Source organism: Phyllostomus discolor, chromosome 5, assembly GCF_004126475.2.
Source record: "Phyllostomus discolor isolate MPI-MPIP mPhyDis1 chromosome 5, mPhyDis1.pri.v3, whole genome shotgun sequence".
In the NCBI taxonomy this organism is placed as follows: Eukaryota; Metazoa; Chordata; class Mammalia; order Chiroptera; family Phyllostomidae; genus Phyllostomus; species Phyllostomus discolor.
Genome location: NC_040907.2, coordinates 167086642 through 167102863, shown reverse-complemented (window position 1 = coordinate 167102863; position 16222 = coordinate 167086642). Strand labels below are relative to the sequence as shown.

The following is a 16222-nucleotide window of genomic DNA, read 5'->3' as shown; positions in this document are numbered from 1 at the left end:
GCCTGTGAAACGTTCACAGACCAAACGACGAGTGTGAGCTCTGCTGCAAAACGCCACGAGGAGCGGGGGAGGGTGGGAGAGGACTGGCCTCGAGTGCCCGAGTGTGGATGTGGGGTGAGGGACGCACGGGCACTCCCGGTGGTACTCTTCTGCAGACTTTCACCTTCGAGAGTTTGAGATTTCCCGTCACACGAAGTCACGGAGACACACGTTCGTGAGTCTGGGCTCCGGCCCGAGCCCTGGCGTTTTTCTGAGGCTGCCCCGGTGCTCTGCCGCTCAGCCGAGGCCGAGAGCGTTGCGGCTGCTCACACGGCACACGCAGAGGAGCGGCACCAAGACTGAGACGAAGGCTGCAGAGGGGACGGAGCTGGCCTGTGACAGGTCAAGGAGCCGAGCACATGGCCCGTGACGGGGTGGGGGAGGGGATGAGGACGGGGAGGGCTGGCACAACACAAAGGATCAGGCTTGGGTGCCTGTGGGGTGCTGGTCTCTGAAGCAGGAAATGTGCCAGGGCCGGTCGTCTGGGGAGCCGGGGGAGGGGCTCTGAGATGGCTTAGGACATGCGGACTTTTTGAGGGGGCCCCTGTGACTTCTGCAAGAGACACTCAGTGGACTGTTTGGCTTGTGAGTCCAAAGATCCACGTTAGGACCCTGAAGAAGACACAGACACTTAGGCCCCACGCGGCTGCCCCCTAACCCAGGACAGAGGTCAGGTGGTTGCAGACAACGATGCTGCGAGGGCCTGGCGGAGACAACACCCCCGGGCCCCGGGCCCTGGGAACGGGCGTCCAGACAATGCCCTTCCTGCCGTGACCGGTCTCCGCCCTTCACCCTGGACAGAAACCCCCAGGGCAAGCGGCCGGGCTGAGCAGCCCTGCCGGACTGAGCAGGCGCTGGTGCACCCCCACCCATCCCCACCTCGGGTCCTCAGAGCCCAGGCGGCTCAACTGCGTTTGTTACACACGTGAGTGACCAGGGCGTCTGTGGGAAGTGGCCACAGTGGGTGGGACTCACGGACACGCATGCCAGCGGCTGTCAGGCTGGCTGGGCACTGCCAATGCGTGTTCATCCCACGAGCAGGTGCCAAACCCCTTTGTGTGCCAGGCACTGTGCCCGGCGGGGTGCCCCAGAAGCCGGGGGCCTGGCCTCAGGGAGCTCGCCTTCTGGCGGGTGAGCAGACAAGACATGAGCACACACACACACACACACACACGAGCTCTGGAATTTTAGAAAATGGATCCTCAGCTGGGGGAGGGCCGTGGAATTCAAGAGCGACCTTGGAGGGTTGGGAACGCCGTCCAGCCGGCCCACACACACACGGCCTTGAGTAACCCGGGCTCCCGGTGTCAGAGAGCTGACGGGGCCTCACTTTCAAGCAGCGGGAACCGAGGCCCAGAGCGGGAGGCAGCCGGCCCCACGGTCGTCTGGCGGGTGCAGACGGGGAGACAGGTCTGCATTCGTTCTCAGAGTCCGCACCGGACGGTTCTGGAGCAACCGTTTGACTCTCCGCACCCTTCCAAGCCACGTGGTCCACCTTCTGCTCTGGATGCAAATGACCGCAGATCACAGGGGACCACAGGCCCTCCCTCCCCCTGGAGCAGGGACTTACCACTGAGTCCAGAAACTGGATGTAACACTCCAGCCCAGGTCTTGTTTCACAGAACTGCCGGAAGAGCAGCCTCCCGATCGGCTGCTTGTCACACAAACTGCAGTAATCTCTGTCTGGAGACAAGAAAACGAGAGTGTGGTGAGACCCCGGCGGGGGCCAGGCAGGGCCGTCCCACCAACCCACACCTGGGTGTCATGCCCCAGGTGGATGGAGTGAGGTGACTGGCACAGTCCCAGGAGCCCTTCTTCACCTCGGTGCTCTGCAGACCCAGAGGGGCCATGGTCAGTGCAGATGCAGGGTGTTCACCCTTTTGGCGCCTCTGGGCCACACTGGAAGGAGCTATCTTGGGCCACGCATTAAATACATTGCAACACGTAGTCACACACAAAAAATCTGATAATGTTTTAAATAAATTATGATTTTGTATTGGGCCGTGTTCATAGCCATCTTGGGCCCCGGGTTGGACGCCCGAGGTAGAGGAAGGTGCCGGTGAGGGCCCAGCCCCTACTCCCAGCCCACTTCCCGCTCCGATGCCCTCACTTCTATCTGGAGATGCCAGCAGTTCTGGGGACCACGGCTATCCCCTGGCCGGCCGACCAGCATGTCACACTCCCTGATTACAGTGACCGGATGAGGGTGGCAGGCCTGAGACCCAAGCCGGGAAAGCCAGACGGGAGCCCAGATTCCGCCTGGCCTACTGAGTACCGGCACTTCTCTCCCTCTGGGTGCTGGGTGCGCGGCTGCGGCCAGGGGCTGCCACTGGGAGGCTGAGGCTGATACACAGGGAGGAGGTCAGGACGGGGAGAATTACAGGAAGCAGGCTCCGTGCCCTATGATGTCACGAGTCTCTGGATCAAACCATGCCTGCAGCCCAAGCATATCTGAAAAACTTATTAATGAGCTTAGCTTTGGGCAGTTTGAGAAATTTTCATTACCTGTAACTCAAAGCACCCTAATAACGATAGTGGAAAAAAAAATTCACTTTTGCCAAGTTGGAGCAAACTCCAGTTTTAGGATGCTTCAGACTATGAAAAACTTGCATTGTCCAGCTGAGGTGCTAGGGGCACAGAGACAGAAAGTGACCAGCCCTCAGCCACTCGGGAGCCAAGAGAGCTCCAAAGTGAAGACGCATCGCAAGACTCCGAGCCCAGAGGCCTAGCCAATCACGTGCTGTGTGACTTCAAGAAACTCACTTGCCCTCTCTGGGCCTCAGCCTTCCTCTGAGAAATGGAAAGGCCCGTGTTGGAAGGAAGATGGAGGTTGGAGCGAGGGGTGTCCCTCCGTGGCTGTTCCTGCAATGAACAGCTCTGCCAGAGGCTCTCCCCAGCCAGGAGGATGCTCAGAGGACTGACTGAGCCACGCTGCCTCGAACCTTCCCGAGCACTGCAGGTTCGCCCTTTGCTTCTGTAGCTGCACCAGGCACGGTCAGGTGCTGGCCCGGGGCAACCAGGAAGCGGGCGGGTTAGGCCTGGGTCAGGAGAGCTTCCCGGACGGAAGGATGGCCTGTCCTTGCCACGTGCAGAGGAGGGGCCGGGAAAACCGACCCCCGGAGGGCTTTTCTCGGAAGTCAGGGAACACGAGGGCAGACGGGAACACGGCCATCACGCCAACTCATTTCCACACCCGAAGAGCTCGGCTGGGGGAGGTGAGGCTGTTACCTGTACGGAGGCTGGGGCCGTGAGTGTGGGTCATGGAGCTAAACTGCCGGGTTCCAGCTTCAGCTCGACCACTAACCGTCTGTGTGACCTGAGGCGACAAACTAGACGTTTCCCCACCTCAGTTTCCTCACCTGTAAACTGGGAGCAGTAACCGTGCCCAGTTCCAAGGACCATCGCGAGGATTAACTAAGACGATGCAGAGAAGGGACTCGGACCAGGGCCTGGCACATAGGACATGCTGAATAAACACCATCTATTATCATCGTGGACTCTCTGGCCTGTTCCTTCTCCCTGCCCCTGGGGAGCCTTCTCTCTCTGTAAAACTCCAGCCTGAGGTTCTCAGGGAGCTGACTGCTTCCGAGCCCCCGGGATGGGCACGTGACTCAGCCCCAGCCAATCAGAGCCCTCTTCCCAAGGCCACATCAATAGGTTCATATGCCCTGAGTGGGTCTTGGAGTCCTTCCAAGGTTTTTGCTAGAACTTCCAGGAAAGACACTTGTTCCTCTCTGGGGTGACAAGGCCGTAGGACAGACTTGCTCCTCTCGGGGTGACAAGGCCATAGGACCGGTCATCACAGAGCTCCCACAACCGTCTTTCCCACCAGGTGGCGAGAGTCCACACCGACAGAGGCCAGCCCGGGGGAAAGAGAGCACAGTGAAGAGCGGAGCCTGGTGCCACAGGTGCCCTGGAGCTGGCCCCCCAGGCCGGCCCGGTGCCTCCATGCCGATGCCCCTGCGAGAGGCTCTGCGGAGCCCAGCTGGTGTTGGGTTTCTGCGTCTTGTGATTCAAAAGGCAGACGATGAGGCAGGTGGGCAGGCGGGAGCAGTTGGCAGCCTGCTTCCTCCCCAGGTGCCCCCCTGTGGGCAGGGGCTGTCTTTGTCGGGGGTCGCTGTGCTGAGTCTTCTCCATATAAATGTCACTGAAAGAGCCTCTCATTCTCACCAGGGGATACTTTGCTCAATGGGGCCCCCTCCTCAAGTGGGCTGGGGGCTGAACTAGCCTTGAACGGCCACCTTGACTCTATCCACCGTTCCACGCACACAGACGGGCCCCGAAGGGCCGCTCCAAGGAGCACATACCCCCCATCGCCGAGTGCCGGCATCAGTGGGGGCGGGGTGGGGCGGGACGTGGTCCCAGCCCTCAGGGATCTTGGATTCTGCTAGAAAGGCAGTTGGGGGCACTGAGCAGACAAGATCCCAAGTGACAGTGATAAAATGTCAAGTTGGATGAGTGTCAGCGTCGGCACGGCAGGGGGTCCGGGAGGTCTGTGGCCTGCACCTGTTAGCACGCGCCCTGCCCCCGCAGGCAGCCTGCGTTCTCTCTGCCCCCCCCTTCACCCCACGCCCACAGGTGAGAAAAACAAACGCCCCGAGCTTCCCACCCGCTGCGCGTCCCCAGCGCGAACACAGAAGGAAAGTAAATTGCCTTCTGTCAGGCTCCCGTTTTATTCCGTGATGGCAGGGAGCCCCACACTGCTTACGTGATGGAAGCCCCCCCCCCCCGTTTTCCAAAAGCAATTACGAGACTTCGCGTGCTGCGCTGCGACTGCCTAGGGGTCCATCTGACAGCGCGCGCTCTCTCCATATGGCGCTCGCTGTCAGTGTGGAAACAAGGCTGTCATAAACTCATGGCACAGCAAACACCACGTGACCTGGCCCAAGCTGTCGGCACCTCGGCTCCGGCCGCTCCCGGCGGCACAGAGGATCCCCGGCGAGAACGCCGCCGCTGGAAGCCCCGGAGGAGACCACAGGCTCTGTAATCAACCATTCAGGTCGTTCTCTCAGCCTTGAGTGACGGTACCCGGGCCTATCTTCCGAGGAAGCACCGCGGCCGCCGCCGCCACCAACGGCAAAACCGACGTGCAGTCTCTGTGCTTCCTTTAGAGACGGAGATGGAAGCCACAGAAGGGAGAGAGGAATCTGGGGGTCGGCCGAGGTGCCGGGAGGAGGCACAGAGCAGAGGGTGGTCTGCGGGGGCTGCTGTGGGGGAGGGGCGCCCCGGACAAAGGGGCAGAAGCCTTCCCTGCCTGCATCTCTGTCTCCTGGGGGGGGAACCACGGGATGCTGCACGCTGACACACGCATGCTGTGTCCCCCCCTGCCCACACACACACACCGGCTCTTCCGCAACACGAAAATCCTGCTCCGGCCACGTGCTTCCTCGGTCCTTCCCTCCAAGCCAGAAAGACGCTGTTGTTACAGGAGATTTGACGGGCATCAGGGCCCCCTGCCTCCAAAGTGCCCACCAATCGCCTCCTCATTCCAGCCTCATTCTTTCAGGTCCTTCGTTTCTCAACAAACTCCCTTCCGAGATCTCTTGCTTTTTGATGTTAGAAGGTTCCTTCAACTTTAAGACTTTTCTGGAATTCAACACCTGGGGGGGGTGTGGAAAAACGAGTGGGATGAGCTACCCCTTACCCTCGCTGGCTGGCTGGCTGGTTACGGATCCAGGAGCAGGCCTGGCGTCAGCAGCTGGGTGTGGTCTTTGTGATGGGACACACGTGGCCTCCCCTGCCATGGAGGTCTGGTGGGCAGAGCAAATGTAAGCAGGTCCCAAGGAAGCTGGCTGGAAAGCGGCTCTAAAAAGCCCATTAGAAGCTCCAGGACACTGAGCTGTGCTCTCGGCCAGGGGCGAAGTGCCCCAGGGAGGGGCTGGAGCCCGCTGTGCACACCGGAGGGCGGCAGGGGGCACCCTGGGATGGCAGGCTGGGCTCGGGGGCAAGGGGACAGGGATGGATTCAGTGTCCCACTGGGGCGTCCACGACCGTGGAGCACGAGCAATTCAAGTGGGGTCCACGGAAAGGTGGCCAAGATGGGTGGGGAGCAGGGGTCTGAGGTGTTCACGGCGAAGGTCATTGAGGTTGGTTTCAGGGGCGGTACCCGTAGGACAGCAAGTTGGGATGTGGGAGTGGCAGGGTCCCCGAAGGCAATGCCAGCAGGGGAGAGGCTGAGGGCCGGGGGAGAAGAAGAAAAATGTCAGAGCCAGAGACACGGGGCCAGAGGTCGGGGTGGGGGGGCGAGGAAAAGCCGCCAAGGGGAGGTGAGTGCTTGTGTTAGGGCAGGAATTCAAGGCTAGGTCTGAGGCCACTGCAAGGTGCCTTTGAGGATGGCTGCAAGTGCATGGAGGATCCACAGAAAATTAAAAATAAAACTACCAGACAATCCGACAAGCCCACTTTTGGGTATGTACCCCAAAGAACCGAAATCAGGATCTCAAAGAGGTACTCGGTCTCCCGTGTTCACTGTGGAACTAGTCACGATACCAAGACGCAGAGACAACCCCAGTGTCCGTCGGCCAGTGGGTGGGCTGGACGGTGGTGCGCACATGTGCAGTGGAATACTGCTCGGTCGTAAAAAGGAAGCCACTCCCGCCACCTGTGACAACACGAGTGAGCCTCAAGGACCGCATGACAAGTACGAGTTGGAAAAGGGAGAAAGCCAGTCACAGAAGGCCACATGATCCCACTTACACGAGGCACCTGGACCCGCCAGGCTCGCAGAGACAGGGAAACGGTGGCTGCCGGGGCCTGGGGCGGGGGCGGGGCCAGTGGCTGTCCCAGGGAGATAGAAAGTCCTGGCTGTGCGAGAGGGGTCGGTTCCGGAGATCTCCTGCACAACACTGTGCCTACAGTTAATGGTCACGTATTGTGCACTTAACATTTATTAGGAGGGTAATCTGATGTTAAATGTTCTCAGCACGATGTTTTTTTCAATAGAAAATGGCTCCGGGAAAATGGACACCAAGGGACAGGTGCGTGGGGACGGGAGGCGAGGCTCCACGAGGGGACAGGAACCAGAAGGCGGTGTTAAGTAACTGGGGGTACCTGGGAGTGAATGCACCTGTCTGGGAATGCACGTGCAAGCGTGCGTGTGTATGCACACCGATACCCAACGCATGGCCAAGTCACGTCCAGTCTTCCTACCCGGGCTGGACGCAGCACCTACCGAGCTGTCAGCCAACAGAGGGCGCAACCAGACCCAGGGCCCCTCTCGCCACCACCGGGGAAGCAGGGTGCCTTGCTGAGAGCCTGCCCTTGTCTCCTAGCCTGTGGTCGTCGTAAGCCACTGAGGGCACGGTCACCTCAGGCCCATTGTCAGGGACACCTGCGACAGACCGAATGTTTGTGTCCCCTGCCCCCGAATGCACATACAGAAACCTGATCCCTGTTGTAGTTGAACGCGGGGCCTTTGAGAGGTGACTGGGTCATGAGGGTGGAGTCATCATGAATGGGATCAGTGCCCCTATAACCGAGACCCCCGAGAGCTCCCTCATCCCTCTGACGGTGAGGACACCACGAGATGATAGCCATTTGTGAACCACAAAGCAGGCTTCCACCGGACGCACCATCCGCCGGCACCTCGATCTTGGACTTGCCTCAGGAACTGTGAGAGATAAATGCCTGCTGTTTACACACCGTCCAGCCTGTGGCATTCTACCACAGCTGCCCAAATGGGCTGACTTGCTCTCTAGCGCTCAGCAAGCCCCTAATCCTGTCTCCCGCACCGTGTGGGCAGCCGGAGTGCGCTGCCGCTCCCGGGAACTAGCCACACACTACACAGGAGGGCCCGGCCCAGACTGAGCACAGAGCAGGCCCCGCGCGCCCAGCTGCCGTTTGAGAGGCTCGTGTCTCCTCTAGCGGACTCAAGGCATGGAGGCTTTTCCTCCTCGGAACATGCAGGAAAAAAAGGAGGGGGACGTAGCTGGGGAGGGGGCCTGACTGCATCAGTACCAAAGAAGGAAAAAGCCGCTCCACCCGCGGCTGAGCCGTCGGAGGACCCCACGCCCCGGGAGGGCAGGGGGCGGGGCCCGGCAGGCCTGCCCTCCCTCCAGCTGAGCCTGCCTCTCAGAGAGAGGCCACACGTGCCCCCCCCCCCCCGGCACATGGCCGAGGTTAGAGTCTCACAACCCACAGCCCATTCCTTCCAGACTCACAACCCCCAGTGGGACTGGAAGCAGGAATGATGCTGATAGTGAAGACAAATAAATGCTGTCACTGTTTTCATTCCTTTCCAGTGACACGAAATGGGAACATACTTTCTTAATTAGGAGCCTGTGGTATGTGGATGCTTGGAGGGCCACCAGATTTTCCCAACCGAGGGCCAGGACACAGGCCCGGCTCCCCCCAGATGGCCGGGAACCCAGGGGGCGAGGCCGCCCCCACCCTCCCCGGCTCGGAGAGTGGCCTTCCGCGCCCCAGCGGATGGGGAGCACGCAGGAGCCCCGGCTGGGAGGGCGGAGGGGGTGGCCGATGACTGAAACCTGCTCGGGACTGTTTTCTGTGTCGCCCCAGGCACTCCTTGAACTTGGGCCAATGAAAATGCACGTTCCATTTCAGAAGTGAGAGCAAGAAACACGGCTTCCTGAGGAAATGGAACCGCTAACACCCGAGCCCTTGGAAATGAAACCACATGTTTATTGTACGTGGTGGTGGGGTGTATGGCGGGGGCGCGGGGGGGCACCCAAAAGTGCTTTCTGGAGCCATCTCTACCTACTGGGGGGCGATTTTGTTCCATTTCGTTTCATTTAACATTGCTTTACCAAAATACCAGGGGTTTTGTGGGTTGTTTTGTTGTTGTTTTTGTGAAGGGGGTGGCTCCCGATAGGTTGGAGGGCAATTCAGGAAAACAGATGGAGGCAGACTGGCTTAGACGGAGCCCTGTGCTTTGCCCTGCTCCAGGTCTAAAGCAGTGAACAAAAAAAAAAAAAGTGCTCTGAAAACAGCTTTCTCTTAAAAATTCCTGCCAAAGCTGGAAAAAACAATTGGGCGTTTGCTCGGAGGAAAAAGCGCTCTGACGTTTGAAGGGCAAGATAGCATCACGGATAACGGCAATCCCCCACGGCCCGCCCCTTGGAAGGAGCAAGAGAGGAAAAGGGAAACATTTGGTATTTGGTTAGCAACAGCTGAGTGGGTTCCGATTACTTCAAGAAAGATGTTTTTGTGGGAATAAAAATGACATATGGCGCATTGCACAAACACGCCCAAATCGTGCCCCGTTTCCCTGGGTCTCCTTCTGTCTCCCTCACTCTGGTCTCCAGTGTTACCGAACACCTTAGACTCGTCGCTGTACCCAACCTGACAGTCACACGTCTCTGTAGGACCGAAAATATTAAGTCTGGGTCTTCCACAGGTCGGTGGCACCCGGACACAGCCACACGTAAAAGCCACTCAGTTGTAGGGTGTTGGGGGCTGGGGCGCCAAGTGTAGGGAGGGAGGAAAGGAGAGCCTTGTCTGTGGATTTGTGAAACGAAGGAGAGGTGGGGTGCAGGGCGCTTCTAGGGGTGCAGGGCAGCAGCCCCTACCAGCCTTTCCCCTTTGATGAACCAGGTCTCTGGCTTGACCCCAGCGGCTGCAGTCGAACCCCAGGAGGCACCTGGGAGTCTGGGGCAGGCCTGGGGGCCGAGCCGGACAGGACACGCAGTGTGGGCTGTCCCCCTGGGGCCTTCCAGGCAATAACCAGCCTCCAAAGTCGGGCAGGGACCTGTCCCTTATTCTCAAGGCCACGAAAAGCAAAGAACTTAGATGTTCTCTTGTAGTGGAGACAGGAGGGAGCACTGAGTGCAGGCGGACTCAGGAGCGGCTGGGTCGGCTGTGCAGGTAGTGGCTGGAATGAGCCTGGCATGCTGGAAAGGTGTGGGGACAGAGTTGGGCACTGGGTTCCAAGCCTGGCTCTTCTACCTGCCATTTCCGAAGGCAGGTACGGACCTCTGTGAGCTCTGGGCTGTCCCCTATGTGCACTGCTCTGTGACTGTCGGCCTTCCTTCCGGGCTCGCCCAGGGCTCTGAGCCTGACACCCCAGCGGCAGTGGTGGCTCTTGAAAATGCCGACTGAAGGACACACTGACGCACAGCCTGTCGCTGCTTGCTTCAAAGCAAAGGTGCTGGGACCGCCAGACAGGTCCCCTTTCAGTGCAGAGCCTGGGTGACAGGTGGGTGCTCAGAACTCCATGCTTCGCCCTGCCTGGCCTGGGCAGGCCTCGGTCGACGGTGAGGGGCCCCCATCCTGGTGACCCAGGCCTCCCCTCCCTCTGCTCACGGCCATCCTGGGAAGAGCCCATCCCCTTAGAGCCACATTCTCTCTACAAGCTTCTCATTCCTTGGAAAGAAATGTCCATGTGGATACAAGTAGCTTTGGTAATTAAAACACCCAGGCCACACCCAGCCAACTGCATCAAACCTCTGGGGGTGACGTCAGCAATTTTTAACAGCACCCCGGGGATTCCCGCAAGCCTGGGAAGTCCAGTTCAGCCCTGGCCGGGCAGCTCAGTTGGCTGGAGCGTCATTCTGTACACCGAAAGGCTGTGGGTTCGATCTCTGGTGGGAAGGCGTACGAAGGCAACTGATCTATGTTTCTCTCTCACATCAACGTCTCTCTCTCTCTCTCTACCCCCTCTTCCTCTCTCTAAAATCAATAAACATATCCTCGGGTGAGGATTTAAACAAAACCCTCCAGTTCAGCTTTTTATCCCCAGCACCTGGGGCGCCTGGCGCCGGAGCAGGAGTGCGTGTGTGCAGAACGAGTGACTGAACAGATGAAGGAACAGATCAGTGAGACAGGGAGACGACACGCCTCCAATCGGGGAGCAGAAATCTCAGGCCCTCTCTCGCTCGACAAGCCCCCATGCCCGCGGTGAATCAGCCAGAACCGCGGCTCTCTCCGGAGTGCCCGGATGACATAGAGTAGTGGCTCCTGGTGGGGCTTGCGAGGGAAGCAGAGGGGCTCCGGGTGTTCGGCCAAAGTGGGGCCGAGGCAGGCTGTGTGCTGCGCCGGGACTGGCAGCCGTGGTGACTCAGGGCCCCCCACGGTGAGCTGGGCCCGAGCACAGGGCCCGGCCTGACGTGCCACTCCCAGAAAGCCCAGCAAGGGGCGGGGTCTGGACTTCTCTCCAGCTCCCCCTGGGACCCCTGTGTGGCCTCAGAGCCACCCTTCTCCTCTCAGGACCTCGGCTTCCCCGTTTACAGATCGAGGCTGATGAGCCAGGGACGCTTGAATGCGCTGCCTCCCAATTCGGTCGTTCCACAGGGAGGAGCCTGGAGGGGATGGGGACATCTCGGGCACAGGCCTTTCTCCGGTGTCGGGGTCCCCAAGCCCACGCAGCTGCCTGCTTTCCTGTATCTGCACTGGCCGGACCTCCAGCAGAGTGAGCGTGAGCTTAACAGACAGCATTTCTGGAAGGCCTGGGAAGGGGCTGTTCTGGGGGGCCAGGGCCCCCGGCTCGCATCAGCTTGCCGTGGGGCCCGGGTGTTATTCCCCCTCTGTCTCTCTCCAGTGCTTCTCCGACTTTACCCTTGGACGACAATGCCTGCCCCACCCCCTTACTGCCAGCTGCCCTGGCCTGCTGGGGGGACACACAGGGCGGCAGGGGTGGGGACACGGCTCTAAAGCCATCCAGGACCCTGGGATACTTACTGGCTTCACCTGGAGCCCTGAGCTAATGAAGCAAAAGCCACAGCGGGGGCGATGCCAGGAAGAGGCCGGACCAGCGTAGGGGTCGGGGTCAGGGTCGGGGTCGGGCCAAGGCAAACAGCAGCCTCGGTGCAGAGACGCAGCTCGTTTCTTCCTGGGCCTCAGGCCAGGGCTTATCGAGGCTCACAGCTGTGCCGGCCTGAGGCGCTGGACAAGGGGTGCCTGGGAAGGTGAAGGCCACGGGTGCTCCCCTGCAAGTCCTGGCATCCCCGGGTCTGAAGGCCTCAGCCACGCCGATCCTCTCACCGCGGTCTCCTCTCGCCGCGGGCTCCGCTGACCTTGGCCTGCGCACTTGCGGGGACAGGAAGTGCCCCATCTACAAAGTGCCCAGCCCTCTTCATCCGAACGGTGTTAGCTCTATTCTTAATTTGAGACCAGAGTTGTCTTTCTCTCATGCCTGCCCCTTGGTCCTCGTTCTTGGGGGACCAGTGCTGGTGGCAGTTACTCTCTGCTTCTGGAGTTTTCCCTCAAACCTCCAGTTCCCTCCGCTGCCTCCTCATGGCGCCCAGAAGCCTGGCCAAACCGCTGGAAGCCGACGGGGGCCTTTGGTGATTACATGTGGAGCCACGTCAACTCCTTCCTTCAAGCCATCTTGGCTTAGCTCGGACCCAGACCCAAGCGGGGCCCGATCTGGGGGGGAGAGGGGTGCATCTGTGGGCGCGCACAGGCCCCCGATGCGCTCGCTCCGAGGGCGGAGCAGGACAGAGGTGTGCTGCTGACGTAGAAACGGACGCGCAGAAAGTGGAGTCTCGCTCAGGCTCCGCTTCTCTGAGCCGCAGCCCGGGTGCTGGGATGCTAGGCACGGACGGGCACAGAGCCGGGCGGAGCCAGTTTCGGAAAGAGATGTCCCTTTGGTCAGGAGCTGGCCTCCCCACCCACCGCCACCTCGCGTGTGACACAGTGAAATGACAGCAGCGAATGAGAGGCTGGGTGTCCAGCCCTCTTCCTGGCACCACGCTAGGCGCCTGCCACGCTTCGCTTCTGGCGACCTTCCCGACAGCCCTACGAGGCAGGCGCTGTTCTCGGCCCACTTTCTTAGACACCAAAGAATGGGGAGCCGAGGAGTCGTCTATTAGCACGAGGCCCCAGAGCCAGCAAGGGGCGGAGGTGGGGCTTCAGCTCGGCTCTTCCTGGCAGCAGAACCACTTTCCTGCATCTTGCAGCATTTAGGGATCCGCCGCAGCAGCAGGCAATATCCTGCACCCCCGGCACTCAGGACCCTGAGGGGTGGGTGACAGGTGACGTCCTGCTGACCTCCAGAGGCCACCGGGGAGAGGGGTGCTCCGGTGACCTGGACGTGCCCGTGTCCACGAGCCCAGGGCTGCTCTGCACGCCGGGCCTGGAAGCTCCCGTGTCCAGGGACAAGGCCATGGCGGCTCAGAGGCCAGCTCTCGGCGGAGCTTGTACGCTCCATGGCCGGGCGGGCGCAAGAGAAGTATCTGGAAAACACTCTTCTCTCCCTTCTTTCTCCAGAAAGCTGGAGCGCGCCGCCCCTGTCCCAGCCCTGAGCTCCTTCAGTCCGGAGGCCTGCACTGCGCTTGTGATCATGAGATGCATGTGCCACCTCACCCCTTTGGCTGCTGTCCCCAGCGTCGGCCTTGTCCCCTCACCTGAGCTGTCAGTTCTCTCTCTGCACTGCCACCCACGTCACACCCCTGTGGAGTCTGGGACAGTCTGCACACTTCTGGGGTGACCAAAGAACATGCCACTGATTAAAGTAGGCGCGGCCGTGAGAAAAATCATTCACTGGGATCCTGTTTACACTTGTCAAAACAAATCCCTTGCTCCTGGAGGGGACAAACCTTCAAGTCCTCGGTGTCCAGAAGCCAACACTTGGCTTTCAACACGGTGCTGGAACGGCGCTTCGCGGCGCATTCCTGGGCTCAGACCTACACCGAGACGAGTCTTGGAGCCAACAGGACAGGAGCCCAAGCAGGGCCGGGCCCAACTTGCAGCGGGTGGGGCCCAGGCTGCCGCGTTTCCTGCGGCCCCCGCTCCAGAGCCTGGCCCGGCGCGGGCACGCGCTGACACTTAACAAGTGAATGAATGAGCAGATTCACGACCTGGCTCATCCGTTTGCTAGCCGCTGGCTGCATGCTAACATACTTGTTTCCAAATCTCCCCTGAGCCGGGCCAGGCGAACGGATGGACCCGCCACCAGGGAAGCGGAGCCCTTCCCGCCGGCGACACCCTCCTCCTGCCCAGGGCAATGACGGCAGAGCAGAGACCGGGTGTGCTGGAGGGAGGGAGGGAGGGCGGCCACAGAACCCTGCAGAAAACCCGGAGGGGGAAGCCGGTCTGCCCCCTCGCCTGTCAGATGGGGAAACTGAGGCCCGGGCAGGGGAGGGGTCTCGTCCTCTCCATCACCCAGGGCTTGCTTAGCCGGCTCGGCCGTGCACCAGCATGAACAGGGAGGAGAAGCCCTTTATTACGACCCAAAGCCCAGGCCTCACGCTCTCCCACTTTTATCTGTGCGAGGGAGCACAGTCCATTTGTCAGCAGGCAGTGAGTGCCACGTGGTGCCAGACACCACTTACTTCACACCAAAGCTTTCTCCGCTCCGCAAACACAGAACAGGAGCCTGCCGAACCCCCGGGCACATGCTTTTCTTCCTTCCCTCCTCTCTGTGTGGAGAGTGGCACGTGTCTCCTAGCCGTCTAGACTCGGTGAGCTCCGTCTCAGCCGGGAGCACGGCTCCTGGTCCCCGGTGCCGCCCCTCCCTCCGCCCGCCTGGCCGGAGTCAGGCATTTTGACGAGATGCGGAGCAGAAGCTCAGCCGAACTGGCGGGCCCCGCAGTTACTTAGCACACGACAGACAAGTGGGGGACAGACAAGAAGGGAAGACCGAGGCGATCAAAGAATGCCGTTGTGGTGGAAGCCCTGGGTCTGGCTGCTCTGGAAATGTAACCCACACGGCTGTTTGTTTTCAGTGATTCTTTGCCAAGAACAATGTTCAGATGATTGAAAAATTCCACACTGAAACCCCCGATGCTGACTTCGTTTTCCCTCTCAGCACCTGCACGGGCAGCAGCCTTGCTGAGAAAGTGGAGCTAACCACGGGGCAGTCGGCCCCTCGGGCTGGGCACGCCACCTCGGGGAGCCCTGGGAAGGCGTCTCGGCTGGGGGCCTGGGCCCTGCCAGGGCAAGCTGTGGCTGTGGCTGTGGCTGTGGCTGCGTCTCGCTCTAGATGAGTCGGAGCCAGCTAAAGCAGACGGCTGGAGCACAGAGGGAGGGAGGCGAGCCCGTTCCCAGCAGACAGACAGGGTCCGCACGGGGCTGGCAGCTGACAAACAGGACCCGCGTGGAGCGGGCATGGAATCGGGAACGTACGCGGCACGGCCACGTGACCGCCGCTGGGAAAGAATTCAGCCCTTCCCAAAGGGGGCTCAGGGTCAAATCTCCACCCTGGAAGCACAGCTCCCAGACGCTGTTCATGGTTGGGGTTGAGCTGGGGGAGCCAGCGGGCCACCCTGAGCCTCTGGCCCGGACCGAAGCAGCCGCAGAGCTCCGCCCCGGAAGGGAACCCTAGACCTAGCCGTCTGCTGGTGGTCGGTCACTCGGTCTCCAGCTCCCGTGTACCTGCATCCAGGTGTGCTCTGCTCAGCTGGGGTTGCATCTGAGAGGCCGGGACCCTCTCTCCCAAACCCCCTTCAAGACTGATTTGCTGAGCACCCACTTGGTGCCCTGCTCTGAGCTGGCCCAGGGGGCCCAGGGATCGCCAGATACGCCCACCGCCTCACTCGCCCAAGGAGCTCCCAGTCCAGCTGTGGGCTCCCCTGCTTAGAGCTGACCCAGAATTCCTCCCGGGTGAGAGGCAGTGCAGAAGGGAGGCACGCGGACCACCTGGACTCACGCCCAGGCGTCCAACATCTGTTCATCGTGTTTTCCGTGGTGACAGACATGCCTGCTTTCAGCGGGGCACACGGCCGCCCAAAAAACAGACTGCATTCCCCAGTCACCTGTGTGAAAAGAGGTGGCTAGACGACCAAGTTTTGGCCAGTGGAATGTAAGCAGAAATAATGGGTCCCAGTTCGTTCTGATTACGCCCTTATAGGACAAGGACCACCCTTTCCCCACCCCCTTCCCGCAGGCTAGAATGCAGACCCAGCGGGGCTCCATCTCGGACCACGGAGAAGAGGGCAATATCCTGAAGACAGAAGGGATGGCACAGCCACAGAGAACATGCACGGCAGCCCTTGACCCCTTCCCAAACACTGTTCCATGGAAGAGAGATCAACTTCTACCTTATTTAAACCCGTGCCCATCTGGGTCTTTGTTCCAGTAGCTGAACCTGTTCTTCTCGGCCTGATACTACCCCCTACTAGCCGTACGACCTTTTTTTGAGATTCACTTTCTTGGTCCTAAAACGGAGACAAAAATAATATGACCCGCCTCACGGGTAGGATTCCATCAAGGTGTGTGGCACGTGGTGGGCCTTCAGTAGGTACTGTCCATCCACTGCTCCTGTAAGGAGAGGCCACTGGGCTTTCCT

General features: G+C 60.3%; 1 protein-coding gene across 1 annotated transcript in view; it reads right to left on the bottom strand.

Annotated features, from left to right (window-relative positions):
* The window catches only part of GRK5 (G protein-coupled receptor kinase 5), a 184476-nt gene that overhangs the window by 47680 nt on the left and 120574 nt on the right, over positions 1-16222 (bottom strand). The window contains exon 3 of the mRNA XM_036027379.1: positions 1610-1722. Within this exon, the coding sequence (XP_035883272.1) occupies positions 1610-1722 (113 nt within the window). The remainder of the gene's footprint in view (positions 1-1609; positions 1723-16222) is intronic.